At 37.5% G+C, this 18,869-nt stretch overlaps 1 protein-coding gene across 1 annotated transcript in view; it reads right to left on the bottom strand.

Annotated features, from left to right (window-relative positions):
• Window positions 1–280: 280 nt before the first annotated feature.
• The window catches only part of AP4E1 (adaptor related protein complex 4 subunit epsilon 1), a 97,882-nt gene continuing 79,293 nt past the window's right edge, over window positions 281–18,869 (bottom strand). Inside the window, exons 17-21 of the mRNA XM_002753482.7 lie at window positions 17,645–17,900; window positions 8,330–8,887; window positions 6,965–7,155; window positions 5,044–5,201; window positions 281–3,689 (exon numbers count right to left, since the gene is read on the bottom strand). Of these exons, the coding sequence (XP_002753528.3) occupies window positions 3,529–3,689; window positions 5,044–5,201; window positions 6,965–7,155; window positions 8,330–8,887; window positions 17,645–17,900 (1,324 nt within the window). The 3' untranslated portion in view covers window positions 281–3,528. The remainder of the gene's footprint in view (window positions 3,690–5,043; window positions 5,202–6,964; window positions 7,156–8,329; window positions 8,888–17,644; window positions 17,901–18,869) is intronic.

Raw genomic sequence — 18,869 nt, 5'->3', positions numbered from 1 at the left:
AGGGGATATGGACAGGCATCCTGAGAATCGATCAATGCTATAATTTGTCTGAAGCCCAAAAAGTTCTTTCTGACCATCATACAGAAAGAGAAATAGCACTACCTTTACTTTTAACCAATTAGACAAGATTTGGAGGGGGGGGCGCTGTAATGAATAAATCATTCTTTTCATCCCATTCCAATTGCTCCTGCTCTTTTTAGCTAATGTCTACCAAATTACTGATTAAATAATATTATTTCATATTAAGCTACTCAGTTAATAAAGAACATATAGACCAAAAGACAGTACAGATCACTTTGTATTTATTACATTACTGAACTTTTTCCAATTATAGAATTCAACTCCAAAATAAAGTAATAAATGCCTATTAAATTATTATGCACTTGCATTTTTCTCTCCTAAAATTTTAACACAGCAAAACATCTTAAAGACATGTGAATAGGTTCAGTGCACTTTCAGTGGCTCACAATTATCAGGCAAATATCACATTTATCCATAAAAATATAAGATAAACAGATCAATATTTTAAAACATTGCTGACATAAAATGAAAAAATAAAATACTATGCTTTTACAACAATTATTTTGGTAGATGACAAAACATTGTTTAAAATAATGCTCCTCTACAGAACACACGCTGTGCTTGGTATACTTGGCACATTAGCAGTTGGTAACTGCTCAGCTTCTATCTGCAGTTTCTCTAGCAGGACCCTTACTTAGGCCCACTTTCAAACCCAGAGCTCTGATCTACCTGCCTCCACAGGGACTATTCTGGTAGGAGTCTGACCCTTCTTCCTCCACCTACTCTTAAGGCTTTTCGTCATCCCTTATATTCCCCCAGATTCACACTTGCTGCCATTTCCATTTTCAGCAAAGATGCCTGGCACAAAATTCACAAAGCTGAGCATCTCTTCCATACCTCTTACCCCAGATGTTGTCCCTTCACTGACTAAATTATGACTATTAGGTAAAGAGAATGAGTTTACCCACAAAAATAATTCAGCTGGGCTTGGTGGCTGATGCCTGTAATCCCAGCACTTTGGAAGGCTGAGGTAGGCGGATCACCTGAAGTCAGGAGTTTAAGACCAGCCTGACCAACATGGAGAAATCCAGTCTCTACTAAAAGTACAAAAAAATTAGCCAGGTGTGGTGGTGCATGCCTGTAATCCCAGCTATTCAGGAGGCTGAGACAGGAGAATCACTTGAACCCAGGAGGCGAAGGTTGCGGTGAGCGAAGGCTGCACCATTGCACTCTAGCCTGAGCAACAACAGCAAAACTCCATCTCAAAAAATAAATAAATAAAATAAATTCTCCCTACTTTATAGTCACAACTCCTGCAATGCAAAAATAAAGGTTGATGATGCCTGATTTATAACTCAAAACATTCAATGAGTTTAGACAGAATATATACTGCTCTGAAGTTCCTTAAAATCTATTCTTCTATTATTATTTCTTTTTAAAATCATAAAAATATAAAAACTGTAAACATTCTAATAAACATTTCAGTAGAAACCCTGTTACCCTACTTTTTATTTAGTGGGTTCAGAAAGAACAAAAGTGATACCACATTCCTTTGGAGAGACCCAAAATCAAGCTCCCAGCCCTAAATTTACCATTACATGTCTCCCACCCATTAGACAGCTCTGCATGCCAAGCATGACAACTGCAGCTACTACTCACAAATATATCCTATAACGAAGCAGCAGATCTCTCTGGTAGCAGTCCATGTGTTCTCAGCATCTTACACACTTGACCTAGCCTCAGTAACTAGGCAAAGACAGGGAAGTAAGAAAACAAAAAATTGGAGCACCTCCTTTGTGACATGCTGAATTCCTCTGCAAAGTGAGAAGGCACTTCCTCTCTGTCAGAGTCATAGCAGAATCAGGTAAGGGGCAAGAGTGCTGCTGACAGAGGTAGAAATGAGGGAGCTGATAAGGCTAGCTACCAGTGTCCACCACACCCCTGGAGTCAGCATACTCCGTTCATTATGATACCGCTGAGAGCCTGGGGTTGAATCTCATCTATTTAAAAGCAGGAATCTATTATGCAGGAAATTCCAGTCACTTATTACTTTTGTAGCAAGATTTCAATGTATGTTTTTAAAAGAATAAAATTAACAAGATGTTGCATATTTTTTAATGAATAACTTAAAAATTGAGAAAGAAAATACTGCTTTTGTTTTTAGGGAGGAATACTCTTGACACAAATGACTAATGATCTCTATTAGCTCTGAGGAATCTCCCTAGCTTCTTTACCAGCTATGATTAATGAGATAACCTAAAATCAGAATTCCTGACCTGGGTGACTAAAAGTACCAATTAACCAGATTATTAACTGTAATGACTTAAAACTGTAATGACTTACCTGAACAGTCTCTACGGTGAAGTGTCAGGAAAAAGTGAAATAATAAATATTTTCCACAGCACCATAAGATTTTATAAAATAATATTTCAGTTAATGTACAACCTCAATATTTTGGTCCATCATTCATATAAAGGCTTAACTTCTTTTACTGATAACAGTGCTGATACAGGCCACACAGGCATAACTATAACATGAAAATTATATATTTTACTGAAGAACCTGTATGCTATACTTAGACAGTCTCTGCTTCAGCTATATCCATTGAGTACTAGTGGATTCAAAGGCCAGGAGAAGATGGTTTTGCCATTTATACTCTAATCACAAATTTTAATTTGCCAAAAGGACCTAAGTGGCAACTAAAATATTTGTTATAACTAAAAAGTCCTTTTTGTAACTGTTTGCTTTGTTACTGTGTGCTCCTACGGGTTTTTTTTCCATATGATATTTTGAAAATGGCTCTGAGTTTCAAAAATAAGAATAGAGTGATTTGCTTTGAATTTTAAAATAAATCCAAGCGTAAAACAGGCAAATTTCATAACCAGATTATCTGGAATTACGTGTAAGAGTTATCTATAATAAGAAAAATATACCACAGATTGGATTCCCACAATATCCAGCATGCTCATGGATCTTCTACAACTGTTAGTGTATGCTATGCCAACTTAGTTCAACACTGATCTAAGCAAAACATAATCAAAAGTATTGACTTGCCTACCAAAAAACATACACTGCATTCCAAAGCCAAATATGAATTAGGTTTGAGATTATCAATTTCATGTCTCCCTTCAATTAATGCAGAGAACTAAGACTTGGCTTTATTACAAATTAGCTAGCACTAGAGTAAACTTGCTATAAAATTATTTATAACAAAATAAATATTTTCAGTCACTCTACACACTAAGTGGTATATAAATCATTAGCAGTTTATAACATTAGCTTAGGTCACTTTTTGGGGGACCCAAACATACTGTACAATCCTGAGTTAAAGGTTAGGATACAGTTTGGGGGATCTTTCTTGACCAGGAATCATAAAGAAAACATATAAACCACACTTGCAATAATCCCCGCTTTCATTAGAAGTACCAAGAGTTCTTTTTACTTTGGTAAATAACTTTATCTATGTAAACCATTATCTTGATGAAGTAAAATTTAGCAGAGCTTCTGCTAGGATCCCTCCATCACCTTTTGACACTGATATAACAAATAGTCAGGAAGAGTAGAGCAGGAGGATCTGAACCACAGGGCTAATACATCTGCATGAACTCGGCAATGCAGTAAGCAGGGGATGGATGGCAGCAGCTGACAGGCCAATAGCCCTTCATTGCCTACAACAAAACAAAAGTGAAAAATGATTTAATGCAAAAGGAATTTAACAGACATTTCTCCAAGAAGACACACAAATAGCTAATAAGCACATGAAAACATACTCAATATCACTAATCACTAAGGAAACTAAATTGAAACCACAATGAGATACTGTACTTCATATCCATTAGGGTAGCTAATATTAAAGAAAAAAACAGATAGTAACAAGTGTTGATGAAGATGTGGAGAAACTGGAACCCTCGTACATTGCTGGTGGGAATGTAAATTGGTACAGTTGCTGTGAAAATAATATGGTTTCTCAGAAAATTAAATCTAGGCCAGGCGCAGTAGTTCATGCCTGTAATCCCAGCACTTTGGGAGGCCAAGGCGAGCAGATCATTTAAGCTCAGGAGTTCTAGACCTGCCTGGGCAACATGGTGAAAACCTGCTGCCCACTAAAAAATACAAAAAATTAGCTGAGCATGGTGGCACACACCTGTAATCCCAGCTACTCGGGAGGCTAAGGCACAAGAATTGCTTGAACCTGGAAGGTGGAAGTTGCAGTGAGCCTAGATCATACCACTGCACTCCAGCATGGGTGATAAAGTAAGCCTCTGTCTCCAAAAAATTAATTAATTAATTAAATCCATAATAACCTTATAATCCAGCAATTCCAATTCAAGGTATATAACCAAATGAAGAACTGAAAGCAGGGACACAAACAGCAATATTTGTATAACCCTGTTCATAACAGCATTATTCACCAAAAGCCAAAAAGTAGAAGTAATCCAAGTATCCATTTACACATGAATAAACAAAATGTATCACATTCACAACATGAACTAGTATTCAAACTTAGGAAGGAAAAAAATTCTGACATATGCTACAACATAGATCAACCTTGAAGACATTATGCTCAGCAAAATAAGCCCGATACAAAAGGACAAGTATAGTATGATTCCACTTATATAAAGTACCTAAGATAGTCACGTTCATAGAGACAAGAGGTAAAATGGAAGTTGCCAGGAGATGGAGAAGAAGGGGAAAGGTGGAGTTAGTGTTTAATGGGTATAGTGTTACAGTTAAAGAAGATGAAAAAGTTCTAAAGACAGATGATGTTGACTGTTGCACAACAGTCTGAATATACTTGATGCCACTTAACTACATTTTTTAAAATTATTAAAATGGTATATTTTATGTATGTGTATATTCCAATTAAAAAATTCTTTAATATAGTCTGAAAAACACACTCATCAGAAAGACAGTGGCAACCTGAAATAAAGCTCTAAGAAATCTGACACTTATAAGAGTTTGTGTTCCAATTGTAAGAAAGCTCCTATAAATACGGAATTGCCTTTTTATAACTCTACGAACCTATAACGTCAACAACATGGAGTCTTAATTTCTGTTGCAGAGTCTTTAGAACAGAAGGCAGTGCAGCTTGAGATTCTGACATTTTTACATTTTGTTTCACATCATTTGCGAAGGATAACCACAGTTTGCCAAAGTCTTCACTTGAGATTTTTAATGGTCTGAAAATAATGTTTAAAATTATACATCAAAAAAAGTGCAATGATTCTAAACAAATTTCAAATGCCTCATGAGAATAAAACATCATTGTCCATCTGGGTCCCATAAGATTTATATTTTTAAACTCAAATATGCTAAAAATAATGAGTATCATCCTCTAACCTGATGAAACTACTGAAAGCAGGTAATACTATTAAGTTTAAAATGTCATTTCAACAAATCACTCAGTTCTCTCTACTAGTCATTCTAGTAAGATTTTACCAAGTAATTTCATAAATCTTTCAAATATAATATGAACTTTTCTGTCATATATAATTTGAATTTGGGGATAATGGAATACTTTATCAAAGTTATGTAAAAGAATATGAATAGGAAGATCTAGCACCTTAAACAAATTAGACCAAAAGAAACAATTTTCACAAATGCATTTTTTTTAAAAGGTTCAGGAGACTAAAGATCAAACAGTTAAAACTGGGTATCTCTGGGGATAGAACTACAAAGAACTTTTATATTCTACTTATATTTTTCTATAGCATTTAAGTTTTATAATAAGTTTCTACTGATCTGACAAGAAAGACATTTTTCTTAAAGATACAGAGGATTTTATTAATATACACAGAACAAATATCTGTGTTATATATACCATGATTCTTCTGATTACTAAGGTTCGCCATGGGATACACCTCCACAATCACAGAATGTAAGTTTTTTGAAGGCTGGATTTTATCTTATACAGCACCACAGACATACAGTACTCTAATAGACTGACAGTTAAGTTATTACTAAAAGACTTTAAAGAACAGGAAAGGCTGGGTATAGTGGCCCTCACCCCTAATCCCAGCACTTTGGGAGGCCAAGGCAAACAGATCACTTGGGCCCAAGAGTTCAAGACTAGCCTGAGCAACATGACAAAACCCTGTCTCTGCAAAAAACAAAAAAATTAGCTGGCATGGTGGCAGTCCCAACTACTCAGGAGGCTCAGGAGGGAGGATCACTTGAGCCTGGGAGGTCGAGGCTGCAGTGAGTCATAAGCATGCCATTACATTCCAGCCTGGGTGACACAGCAAGACCGTCTCAAAAAAAAAAAAAAAAAAAAAAGAATGAACAAAAAATTAGAGTACTGTAACAGAAGTGACATGTGGAGGTTAAAAAAATATAGAGATATTCATTGGTATTCTGTACTCTTGATCATTTTTTTAAAGTTCAAAAACAGTATAATACATTTATAAAACAAAATTAGAGCAGATAAGATACTGTTTTCAATTAATTTGGTAACACTGCATGGTATCTAGTACTATGGTTAAAAACTGCATGTTTAGTAAAAGTTTAATAACTATGTTGAGCAATTTTCTCACATTTCTCTAAGGCTTAACAAACAGATGTTATGAAATAATTGAATAAATTACAAATGAGAGAAACTTTTTAAAAGCCATGCAGAATCTTTGGAGTTATTTAGTTTAAATTTACTTTCTCTCACAAGTTTTTCCATATCACCAACCAACTCCAACCTAAATTAGGTCTCATATTATAATCCCTCATTTTACCATTTATTTTCTCTTTTTAGCACAATTCATAATTACATATATATTTATGTAATTGTTCCATGTCTCCTCCATAGACTAGAAATTCCTCTAAGGTAGGAATTATGTGTAGTTTTTAACTGTTATACTCCCTAGCATGCAGCATAGTGCCTCCATCTAGAGAAGAGATCTAAAAAATAGTTGCTGAACAAACAACTTGAATTAACACTTCACAAAATATTTACCTAATGAAATCTAATAGTGATAAGTTTACAGAAAATTCCAGCTGAGCAGAATGAGTATCCATCATATGATAACTAATAAAACCAGAAAGATTTCCTTCTGTAAAAGGTTTTTCTATCTGCACACTATATTGAAAGCTTTTGGTGCTTTCTGCTTCCACTTTAGGCAAACAGCATCCAGGTTGCTCAGTGACCTGCAAATAAAAGTAGTAAAAGTGTTGAAGAAGTAAGGGATCAATTACAGACTATTATAAGACTACCAATTTTCTATTTAATTCAAGTGGCACAAATCATACTAATGTGGGAAGTTAATAACAAACTACATGATGAAGATGACTGACAACTTTACTTGAGAAAAATTCACTAGAACAGATAATGAAGGAATAATAATTATACACACATCAAAATTGTGTTAACAAACGGCATTATAGTTAAAACTCTAATTATCGTGGCCGGCCCTAGGTTTTTAAAGATAGGAGAGTTTTAAAATAATTTTAAAGAGAATTTAAAAATAAATACAAATACACGTGTCATCTGTTCTCATTCTCTACCCCCAAGCTCTGGTGGTAGAGTTAAGGCAACTGGGATAGGTTTTGTCTGTTTTTTTAAGTTCCACAGGTGATTCTTTTTTTTTTTTTGAGACAGAGTCTCCCTTTGTTGCCCAGGCTAGAATACAGTGGTGCAATCTTGGCTCACTGCAACCTCTACCTCCCGGGTTCAAGCCATTCTCCTGCCTCAGCCTCCTGAGTAGCTGGGATTACAGGCATCTGCAACTGCGTCTGGCTAGTTTTGTATTTTCAGTAGAGACGGGGTTTCACCATGCTGGCCAGGCTGATCTCAAACTCCTGACCTCGTGATCCACCTGCCTCGGCCTGCCAAAGTTCTGGGATTACAGGTGTGAGCCACCTCGTCCGGGCCCAAAGGTGATTCTAATGCACATCTAGTATGAGGAACTTTTGCTCTGGTCAGTGGCAAAGACCATATCCCATTCAACACATTCTAGCTCATACAAGAATCTGGGCCAATTTTGTGGAAGATAAATATACTGGTCAAATCCCTTTATAACTCCACCAAGGACATTCATACAATAATGCAATTAAACATACTTCCTGCAATCACAATGGCAATCTCTGTTAGAGCTGGGGAAGAAACAGAACTGATACCTGAGCACTCAGTATATAAAAATAAACTAGTGAGAGAAGGAAACAATATACCATTTATTCTTCAGTATCTTTACTTCTTAATGTTCCACTTTGCTAAATAATTTGAGAATTTCATTTTAGTGTTTATGACAAAAGTGAAATGAGACATTTAAAGAGTACAGGAAAAGAGAACACAAAATACACACTGAAAATAAAACAATAATACCTTGAAATTTTCTGCAGGAAAAATTTCTAAGTTAGCATTTTTCAATTCCAAACCACTCTTATTAGTGACTGACCAGACCATCAATAAACAATCATCTTTCCAAACTTTGTTAGAAGACACTGATATGGTTTCATTATTACAGACTTCCATAACATCTGAGTGTATGTATTCAGTAGTTTCTTCCAAAAAAGATGAAGCTAAAGAGCTTTCATTGGCAACTGAGGCTGCAGTATATTGAGGAGGGTGAAAAATTTCCATGTTGTTATCAGCAAACAACGAAGGTGTAGACATACTGCGGTTTGAGAATTTCTCAACCAAGGGCAGTTCTGTGAGTGACTCAGAATCCAAAAGTTCGGAATTGAGAGAAAATTTCTTTAACTCTTTGTCTCCTCTATCATGCAAAGTATTCAAATAATAATCGTCTTCGTATGCCACGCTTGACAAAGAACTAAAGGAAGAACAGGTCATATTATGAGTAGTGGTTGTTTCACCACTTTTAGTCTCCTTGACTTTTGATTTCCTTCTGAACTTGTGAGACACGGTATCTGCTTTTCCCAGCTGCAAAAATAAAACATAATAATATATGGAATCAGAAAAAGAAATAAGGTTAAAAGGTCATTCATGAACAAAAAACTTGTTAGATTTCAGAATAATATAGTACAGAACTGAACAAATTAAAAAACAGTGAGAGACTTGGCCATTTTTTGAGTTGCCATAGTTGTTCTGTAAGTCTAAGTTACTCTTGAATGCAGGGATGACCCAACCTCTGTTTTAGTCATCTATAATAATCATGATTTCATGGCCTGTGAGTTAGTAAGCAGGAAAGAAAAACTGGTTTTCCTTCAATAATTAATTGGCAGTAGCTGACTGGAACACTCAGTAGGAAAGAATTCAATAACTGACTAGTGATGTTTGCCACACATTCAGAAGATAGAATGGCAAACTTGCCATCCTTGGTCTAAACCTTCTGAAGAATGGTCTGTGAATCTATGTAAGAGGAGTGATGGTTCAAGTGTTCCCTTGCCTCTCAAAGTTCTATGTAAAATCAGTACAACAGACTGGCACTACCCTATACCTCCACCCCTCTGGGGGGCTTCAAAGCTACACAGCATCCTTTACATAATTCTAGTCAACCAAATTCTAGTTCTCTTTTCATACATTCTCCATCACTCTCCTCAAGCCCCAACACCTTCTTCAATTCTAAACAGATGATTTTTGTCTCTCACCTCCAAATTCAGAAGTCCCCAACAAGAACTAACATTTTATTAACACAAAAACAAGGGGGCACAAAAACTACAGAAAATAATTCCTATTAAGTAGTAGTTATTATTTAAATAGTAGTTATTTTCAGCAGTTTGGAATTCAAGTTAGATGTATATTAGAGGCCAGGCATGGTGGCTCATGTCTGGCCCAGCACTTTGAGAGGCTGAAGTGGGCAGATCACTTGAGGCTAGGAGTTCGAGACCAGCTTGGCTAACATGGTGAAACCCTGTCTCTACTTAAAAAAACAACAGGGGGGAGGACTCAAGATGGCGCTGTGAGAACAACCCAGGATTGGAGCTCTTCTCGTTGAATCCGCAAACGGTGAGTCAGAGCGGCATTTCCAGACTGATCTTTGTTGCCCACAGAACGGGGAAACTCCCAAGCATAAAAAAGACACGGGACACCAGGCAGTAGGTCTGCCTGGCGAAGCCGGCAGCCGGGGCGGCGGCGGCCGGCCCTACCCAGCAATCCCCACAGGGCGCGAAGCAAACACAAGTTTCAATAGCCGAATTGACCAAGCAGAAGAAAGAATATCTGAAGTCGAAGACCAACTCAATGAAATAAAACGAGAAACCAAGATCAGAGAAAAAAGCGCAAAAAGGAATGAACAAAGTCTCCAAGAAATGTGGGACTATGTGAAAAGACCTAACCTACGTTTGATAGGTGTACCAGAAGGGGACGAAGAGAATGAATCCAAGCTGGAAAATACTCTTGAGGACATCATCCAGGAAAATTTCCCCCACCTAGCAAGACAAGCCAACACTCAATTTCAGGAAATACAGAGAACACCACAAAGATATTCCGCAAGAAGAGCAACCCCAAGGCACATAATCGTCAGATTCAACAGGGTTGAAATAAAGGAGAGAATACTAAGGGCAGCCAGAGAGAAAGGTCGGGTCACCCACAAAGGGAAGCCCATCAGACTCACAGCAGATCTCTCGGCAGAAACACTACAAGCCAGAAGAGAGTGGGGGCCAATATTCAACATTCTTAAAGAAAAGAACTTTCAACCCAGAATTTCATATCCAGCCAAACTGAGCTTCAGAAGTGAAGGAAGAATAAAATCCTTTGCGAACAAGCAAGTACTCAGAGATTTTGTCACCACCAGGCCTGCTTTACAAGAGCTCCTAAAAGAGGCACTACACATAGAAAGGATCAATCAGTACCAGCCATTCCAAAATCACACTGAATGCTAAAGAGCTTCAACATAATGAAGAATCTACAACAACTAACAGGCAAAACAGCCACTTAGCATCAAAATGGCAGTATCAAATTCACACATAACAATATTAACCCTAAATGTAAATGGACTAAACACACCAATCAAAAGACACAGACTGGCAAATTGGATAAAAATCCAAAACCCATCAGTGTGCTGTATCCAGGAAACCCATCTCACATGCAAGGATACACAAAGGCTCAAAATAAAGGGATGGAGGAAGATTTACCAAGCTAATGGAAAGCAAAAAAAAGCAGGAGTTGCAATTCTCATCTCTGATAAAATAGACTTTAAAGCAACAAAGATCAAAAGAGACAAAGAAGGCCATTACATAATGGTAAAAGGATCGATACAACAAGAAGAGCTAACGATCCTAAACATATATGGACCCAACAAAGGAGCACCCAGATACATAAGGCAAGTTCTTAATGACTTACAAAAGGACTCAGACTCCCACACAATAATAGTGGGAGACTTTAACACTCCACTGTCAATACTAGACAGATCAACCAGACAGAAAATCAACAAGGATATCCAGGGCTTGAACTCAGACCTGGAGCAAGCAAACCTGGTGGACATTTACAGAACTCTCCACCCCAAATCCACAGAATACACATTCTTCTCAGCACCACATCACACCTACTCTAAAATTGACCACATAATTGGAAGTAAAGCACTGCTCAACAAATGCAAAACAACTGAAATCATAACAAACAGCCTCTCAGACCATAGTGCAATCAAGTTAGAACTCAGAATTCAGAAACCGACCCAGAACCGCACAGCTTCATGGAAACTGAACAACTGGCTCTTGAATGTTGACTGGGTAAACAACGAAATGAAGGCAGAAATAAAGAAGTTCTTCGAAACCAATGAGAACGAAGACACAACGTGCCAGAACCTCTGGGACACATTTAAAGCAGTCTCTAGAGGAAAGTATATAGCAGTAAGTGCCCATATGAGGAGAATGGAGAGATCCAAAATTGACACCATATCGTCAAAATTGAAAGAGCTAGAGGAGCAAGATCAACAAAACTCAAAACCCAGCAGAAGACAAGAAATTACTAAGATCAGAGCTGAGCTGAAGGAGATTGAGACACGAAAAACCCTTCAAAAAATCAATAAATCCAAGAGCTGGTTTTTTGAAAAGATCAACAAAATAGACAGACCACTAGCCAGATTGATTAAAAAAAAGAGAGAGAACAACCAAATAGATGCAATAAAAAATGATAAAGGGGAAATCACCACAGATTCCACAGAAATTCAAACCATCATCAGAGAATATTACAAACAACTATATGCGCATAAACTAGTAAACCTGGAAGAAATGGATAAATTCCTGGACTCCCGTGTCCTCCCAAGCCTAAACCAGGAGGAAGCTGAAACTATGAATAGACCAATAACAAGGTCTGAAGTCGAGGCAGCAATTAAGAGCCTACCTCACAAAAAAAGCCCAGGTCCAGACGGGTTCACAGCCGAATTCTACCAGACACACAAGGAGGAGCTGGTACCATTCCTTCTAAAACTATTTCAAACAATCCAAAAAGAGGGAATCCTTCCCAAATCATTTTATGAGACCAACATCATCCTGATACCAAAACCCGGCAGAGACCCAACGAGAAAAGAAAACTTCAGGCCAATATCCATGATGAACATAGATGCAAAAATCTTCAATAAAATATTGGCAAGCCGATGGCAACAGCAAATCAAAAAACTTATTCATCATGATCAAGTAGGATTCATCCCGGGGATGCAAGGCTGGTTCAACATACACAAGTCTATCAACGTAATTCACCACATAAACAGAACCAAAAACAAAAACCACATGATTATCTCAATTGACGCAGAGAAGGCATTTGACAAAATTCAACAGCCCTTTATGCTAAAAACCCTCAATAAACTCGGTATCGATGGAACGTATCTCAAAGTAATAAAAGCTATTTATGACAAACCAACAGCCAATATCATACTGAATGGGCAAAAACTGGAAGCATTCCCTTTGAAATCTGGCACTAGACAAGGATGCCCTCTCTCACCACTCCTATTCAATATAGTACTGGAAGTTCTAGCCAGAGCAATCAGGCAAGCAAAAGAAATAAAGGGTATTCAAATAGGAAAGGTGGAAGCCAAATTGTCTCTATTTGCAGACGACATGATAGTATACCTAGAAGACCCCATCGCCTCAGCCCAAAAACTCCTGAAACTGATAAACAACTTCAGCAAAGTCTCAGGCTATAAAATCAATGTGCAAAAATCACAAGCATTCGTCTACACCAATAACAGACTTAAAGAAAGCCAAATCAAGAGCGAACTGCCATTCGCAATTGCTACAAAAAGAATAAAATACCTTGGAATACAACTCACAAGGAACGTAAGGGACCTCTTCAAGGAGAACTACAAACCACTGCTCAATGAAATCAGAGAGGACACAAACAGATGGAGAAACATTCCATGTTCATGGTTAGGAAGAATTAATATCGTGAAAATGGCTATACTGCCCAAAGTAATTTACAGAATCAACGCTATCTCCATCAAGCTACCATTGACTTTCTTCACAGAACTGGAAAAAACCACCATGAACTTCATATGGAACCAAAAGAGAGCCCGCATAGCCAAGTCAATTCTAAGCAAAACGAACACAGCGGGGGGCATCACACTACCGATTTCAAACTATACTACAAGGCTACAGTAATCAAAACAGCATGGTACTGGTACCAAAACAGAGATATAGACCAATGGAACAAAACAGAGGCACCGGAGGCAACACAACATACATACAACTATACAATCTTTGATAAACCTGACAAAAACAAGCAATGGGGCAAGGATTCCATGTTTAACAAATGGTGTTGGGAAAACTGGCTAGCCATGTGCAGAAAGCAGAAACTGGACCCCTTTCTGACACCTTACACTAAAATTAACTCCAGATGGATTAAAGACTTAAACATAAGACCTGGCACCATAAAAACCCTAGAAGGAAATCTAGGCAAAACTATCCAGGACATAGGAGTAGGCAAGGACTTCATGAACAAAACACCAAAAGCATTGGCAACAAAAGCCAAAATAGACAAATGGGACCTAATCAAACTCCACAGCTTCTGCACGGCAAAAGAAACAGTCACTAGAGTGGATCGGCAACCAACAGAATGGGAAAAAATTTTCGCAGTCTACCCATCTGACAAAGGGCTGATATCCAGAATTTACAAAGAACTCAAGCAGATTTACAGGAAAAAAACAAACAAGCCCATTCAAAAGTGGGCAAAGGATATGAACAGATACTTTACGAAAGAAGACATATATGAGGCCAACAATCATATGAAAAAATGCTCATTGTCACTGGTCATCAGAGAGATGTAAATCAAAACCACATTGAGATACCATCTCACGCCAGTTAGAATGGCGATCATTAAAAAATCTGGAGACAACAGATGCTGGAGAGGATGTGGAGAAAAAGGAACACTTTTACACTGTTGGTGGGAGTGTAAATTAGTTCAACCATTGTGGAAGACAGTGTGGCGATTCCTCAAGGCCTTAGAAATAGAAATTCCATTTGACCCAGCAATCCCATTACTGGGTATATATCCAAAAGACTATAAATCCTTCTACTATAAGGACACATGTACACGAATGTTCATTGCAGCATTGTTTACAATAGCAAAGACCTGGAATCAACCCAAATGCCCATTGATGATAGACTGGATTGGAAAAATGTGGCACATATACACCATGGAATATTATGCAGCAATCAGAAATGATGAGTTCGTGTCGTTTGTAGGGACATGGATGAATCTGGAGAACATCATCCTCAGCAAACTGACACAAGAACAGAAAATGAAACACCGCATATTCTCACTCATAGGTGGGTGATGAAAAATGAGAACACATGGACACAGAAAGGGGAGTACTAAACACTGGGGTCTATTGGGGGGAAAAGGGGAGGGCCAGTGGGAGGGTGAGGTGGGGAGGGATAGCCTGGGGAGAAATGCCAAATGTGGGTGAAGGGGAGAAGAAAAGCAAAGCACACTGCCATGTGTGTACCTACGCAACTGTCTTGCATGCTCTGCTCATGTACCCCAAAACCTATAATCAAATAAAAAATTAAAAAAAAAAAAAAACAACAAATATAGGCGGAGTGGCATGTGCCTGTAACCCCAGCTACTCAGGAGACTGAGGTGGGAGAATCACTTGAACCTGGGAGGGGGAGGTTGCAGTGAGCTGAGATCATAACACGTACTCCAGCCTGGGCAACAGAGCAAGATTCCATCTCAAAAAAAAAGATGTATATTAGACTGCCTGTTAACTGTTCCCCAGGTTACTGATGCTTTCTATTCCTTTTTTTTTTTCCCTTGGTCTTTTCTGGTGTTTTTTTTTTTTTTTTTTTTGGTCTATGTTTCATTTTGGATAGTTTCTATTACTTTGTCTTCAAGTTTAATGATCTGTTTCTCTACACTGTCAATCTGTTGTTAGTCAGAAGCTATACAGCTAATAAGACATTGTAGTGACATCTTTGTTAAAATAATTAAAAAAAAGAAACAGTTTGCACTGCATCGTCAAAAAAAAAAGGCTTAAAAATGAAGGTGAGGCAGGGCCTGGTGGCTCATGCCTGTAATTCCAGCACTTTGGCAGCCCAAGGGAGGTAAATCACCTGAAGTCAGGAGTTCAAGACCAGTCTGGCCAACATGGTGAAACCCGTCTCTATAAATAATACAAAAATTAGCCGGGCATGGTGGCATGTGCCTGTAATCCCAGCTACCGGAGAGACTGAGACAGGAGAATTGCTTGAACCTGGGAGGTGGAGGTTGCAGTGAGCCAAGATTGCGCCACTGCACTCCAGCCTGGGCAAGAGTGAGAGACACCATCTCAAAAAAAAAAAAGAAAAGCTGAAATAAGAAACCGAAGGTTAAAAAAAAACAACCTTGGCCTCTAAGTGATGTAAAAAATTAACCCCAAATGGATCACAGACCTAAAAATAAAAGCTACTTAAAATGAAATACATCGGATAGCCTGGGGAGAAATGCCAAATGTGGGTGAAGGGGAGAAGGAAAGAAAAGCACACTGCCATGTGTGTTCCTACGCAACTGTCTTACATGCTCTGCTCATGTACCCCAAAACCTAAAATCCAATAAAAAATTAAAAAAGAAAAAAAAAATGAAATACATCAATAGAGCCTTGATGTATGTAACTGAGAACTCTAAACATAAGAAAAAACAGTAGGGAACAGGATTCCTAGAGAAAAAGAGCCACTCAAAATGAGGCATGACACAGAACGAGCACATTCAGTTAGTCCCAATCCTGTCTGCTTTGCCCTAGTATCAGAGGAAGCATCAGGGCTGAGAAGTGAGAGGACACATGCTCATTTTATGTCATCATTAACTACTCCTCTTTCTTTATGATGCCATCTGAGTTACAACACAATTCCTCATGGAATTCAGGGTCTCATTTTTCCACTCTTCGGTGATAGCTGGGTGGGAATTAGGGGGAAATATAAGGGGTAAGCCAAAATGAATTTAGAATCATCAACAGAAAAAACATCTTAATAATTTCTGATTTCAAACTCACCACAAAAAATCTGATTATCACCCTGAATGCTCCCCTGAAAAAAAAAATCTAACTGAAACCTATGCACTTGTTAAATAGGCAGGAATACTTGTATACCAGCAATGAAGTTCACAAATCAGGGTTCCATGAGCCTGGGTGTAATCTGACTTTGGTGTGCTCTTATCAGAGCATTTGTTGGTACTCTCGCATCACAGCCTGTCAGAACACTCAAAAACCCAAGATCAGTCACTTTGCTAATGATCTGCAAATGTCAACTCAGAAAACATTAAGATACATTAATTATTAATATTTTTAGGCTCAATTTGTTTTTTCTTAAGAGAGAATATCAGGTGTAACAGACATGGGATCTAGACTGGTGAGTCTAGAAAAGAAAGGGACAAAAATAAACAGTGTAAAGCATGGTACACCATCCTGCCTGGTACTGACAGGAACGAAGGGGAATCTTCATCATGGGAGGAGGACAATGAAAGAGCTGGGATGTCACTCTAACCAAAATTTTGTACAAGATAGGTTCATTAGCCACCAAAAGGAGGATACATTCATTACATGGTATTCTCAAATGCTCAAAAACACCACCTGTCCTTCACTCCAACTTGTCATTCTTTTACTATGAAAATAATTCCTCAGTATAAAAACTTTAAAAAATTATAATCTTAATATAATTATCATTTTTGCATAATTCCTTTCAGCCTTAGGTATAAACAAGGTATAAATAAAACTTTGTACTTTTTGTTTAATATATCATTTAAGTATTTTTTCTTTTAATAAAGTAATATTATTGTTCTTTCTTAGAGCTGGAAAACGTTCTGGGAGAATACAATTTATGTCACCATTCTCCTACAGTTAGATATCTAAATTGATTACTGTTTTTCACTACAAAAAATACAATTTTGAGGAATACTTTTTACAAAGATACAGTTCAATACAGTTGAACTATTATTATTATTCATCCCCCTTCTCTTTGAGAACTGCCCCATCTACCCACAGGGGTGAGAATGGCCGTGGTCATACCTGTAACTTTATTTAGAGCCTGACCCTTGTCCACTGACTGGGCTACAGAGAACACCTAACCGAAGTTGAGCCAACTACATTTTCTCTTTCAGGAATATAAAAGGTGTGTCATTGGTGGTTCTGGAGCTGGGAAATGATGGAGAGTAAGAACTAGGGAAGCCACTTCTCACCATATATATAGATGACAGCCAGAAGCTTTCATAGAGCCAGTTTTTTGGCACAAACAGATGACAAAGATTCTTAGAGGAATAGAACTGATTACTTACCAGGTTGACTGTACTTTCTGATCCTAGCCCAACAAATAATGATGAGGCCAGTAGCTGCTTTTCTTTCTCCTCTTTAGATTGGGTAAGAACTTGAGATTGATCCTTTTTTGTTATAGCTTGATCTACATTCTCTATTATACTCTCTTGAGGAATAGGTGGAGCTCCACTTTCATCACCAGTTTTGCTTTCCTTCTTGGGAAGATAGCCTTCTTTCCCCCACAATTTCTTTATACCTTCCAACTTCAAGCTATTTGTCCTAAGGAAGTTGATAATAAAATCAAGTCAATTTAAATAACTGCTAATAGTCACTTTCTTGAGGCATTCTTTCAAAACACATCAATGCCCGTGACCTTTTAAAAACAACTGTCACATTATATTCTATACACCAGAAGTAAAACCTAGATCTCTAGATTTTATTTTAGTTATAGTCAACATCCTTTCATCCTCAAGTCAAAGGATTTGATTCGAGGCTGCAGAACTCTAGGCTTAGTTAAAAATAACAGAGCATTTATTTTTCACTTAATTGCTTACATTATACAAAAATAGAACTACTTTAAATCAGTTCCTTTTCTCCCCTGACTTTTCAAAAAAATACCTTTAATTCTGATGGTTAAAGATGAGAAATGATTCAAATTTCTTAGCAATATGAAGGAATTAAACCTATATAAATTAAGTAAAATCCTGTTAAAAGCAAAAACATCATTCAAATGTCCTCCTACGTATAAATTTACATTTTATTTATTTAACTTTATAACCCAGGAGACATAAATTCAAGTTGCCCTGAATTCATGCTCCCCATAAATTTACTTTAATTCAAAAGGTTTTTCTCACCATGTACACAAGCAACATTTTCAACTATTATTAGGTATACTTTTATCAAAATGTATAAAAGAAAATGTAAGATTTTAGGAAAAAGCATGAGGCTGATGAATTTTTACACCTGAGATGGAAAAGAATTATAGTGTTTAGGAGCCAGGTGTCTTACCCAAATGCCTAGAAAAGGCTTCTAGGCAATAAGTCCAGGGTCAAATTTAGAATCCTAATATTGTCCCAGAAGTTGCAGCCGTGAAACTGCAGTGACTAACAACTGTGGGCTAAAACAGCCAAGGATTATCTCTACTATTCTCATAAGACAGCTATGTGTCCATTGACTAGTTTGATTGTGGTAATCATTTTACAATGTGTATGTATATCAAAACATCACACAGCACACCTAAAATACATA

This window comes from Callithrix jacchus, chromosome 8, assembly GCF_049354715.1.
Source record: "Callithrix jacchus isolate 240 chromosome 8, calJac240_pri, whole genome shotgun sequence".
Classification (NCBI taxonomy): domain Eukaryota; kingdom Metazoa; phylum Chordata; class Mammalia; order Primates; family Cebidae; genus Callithrix; species Callithrix jacchus.
This window is presented reverse-complemented; position numbering and strand designations above follow the sequence as displayed.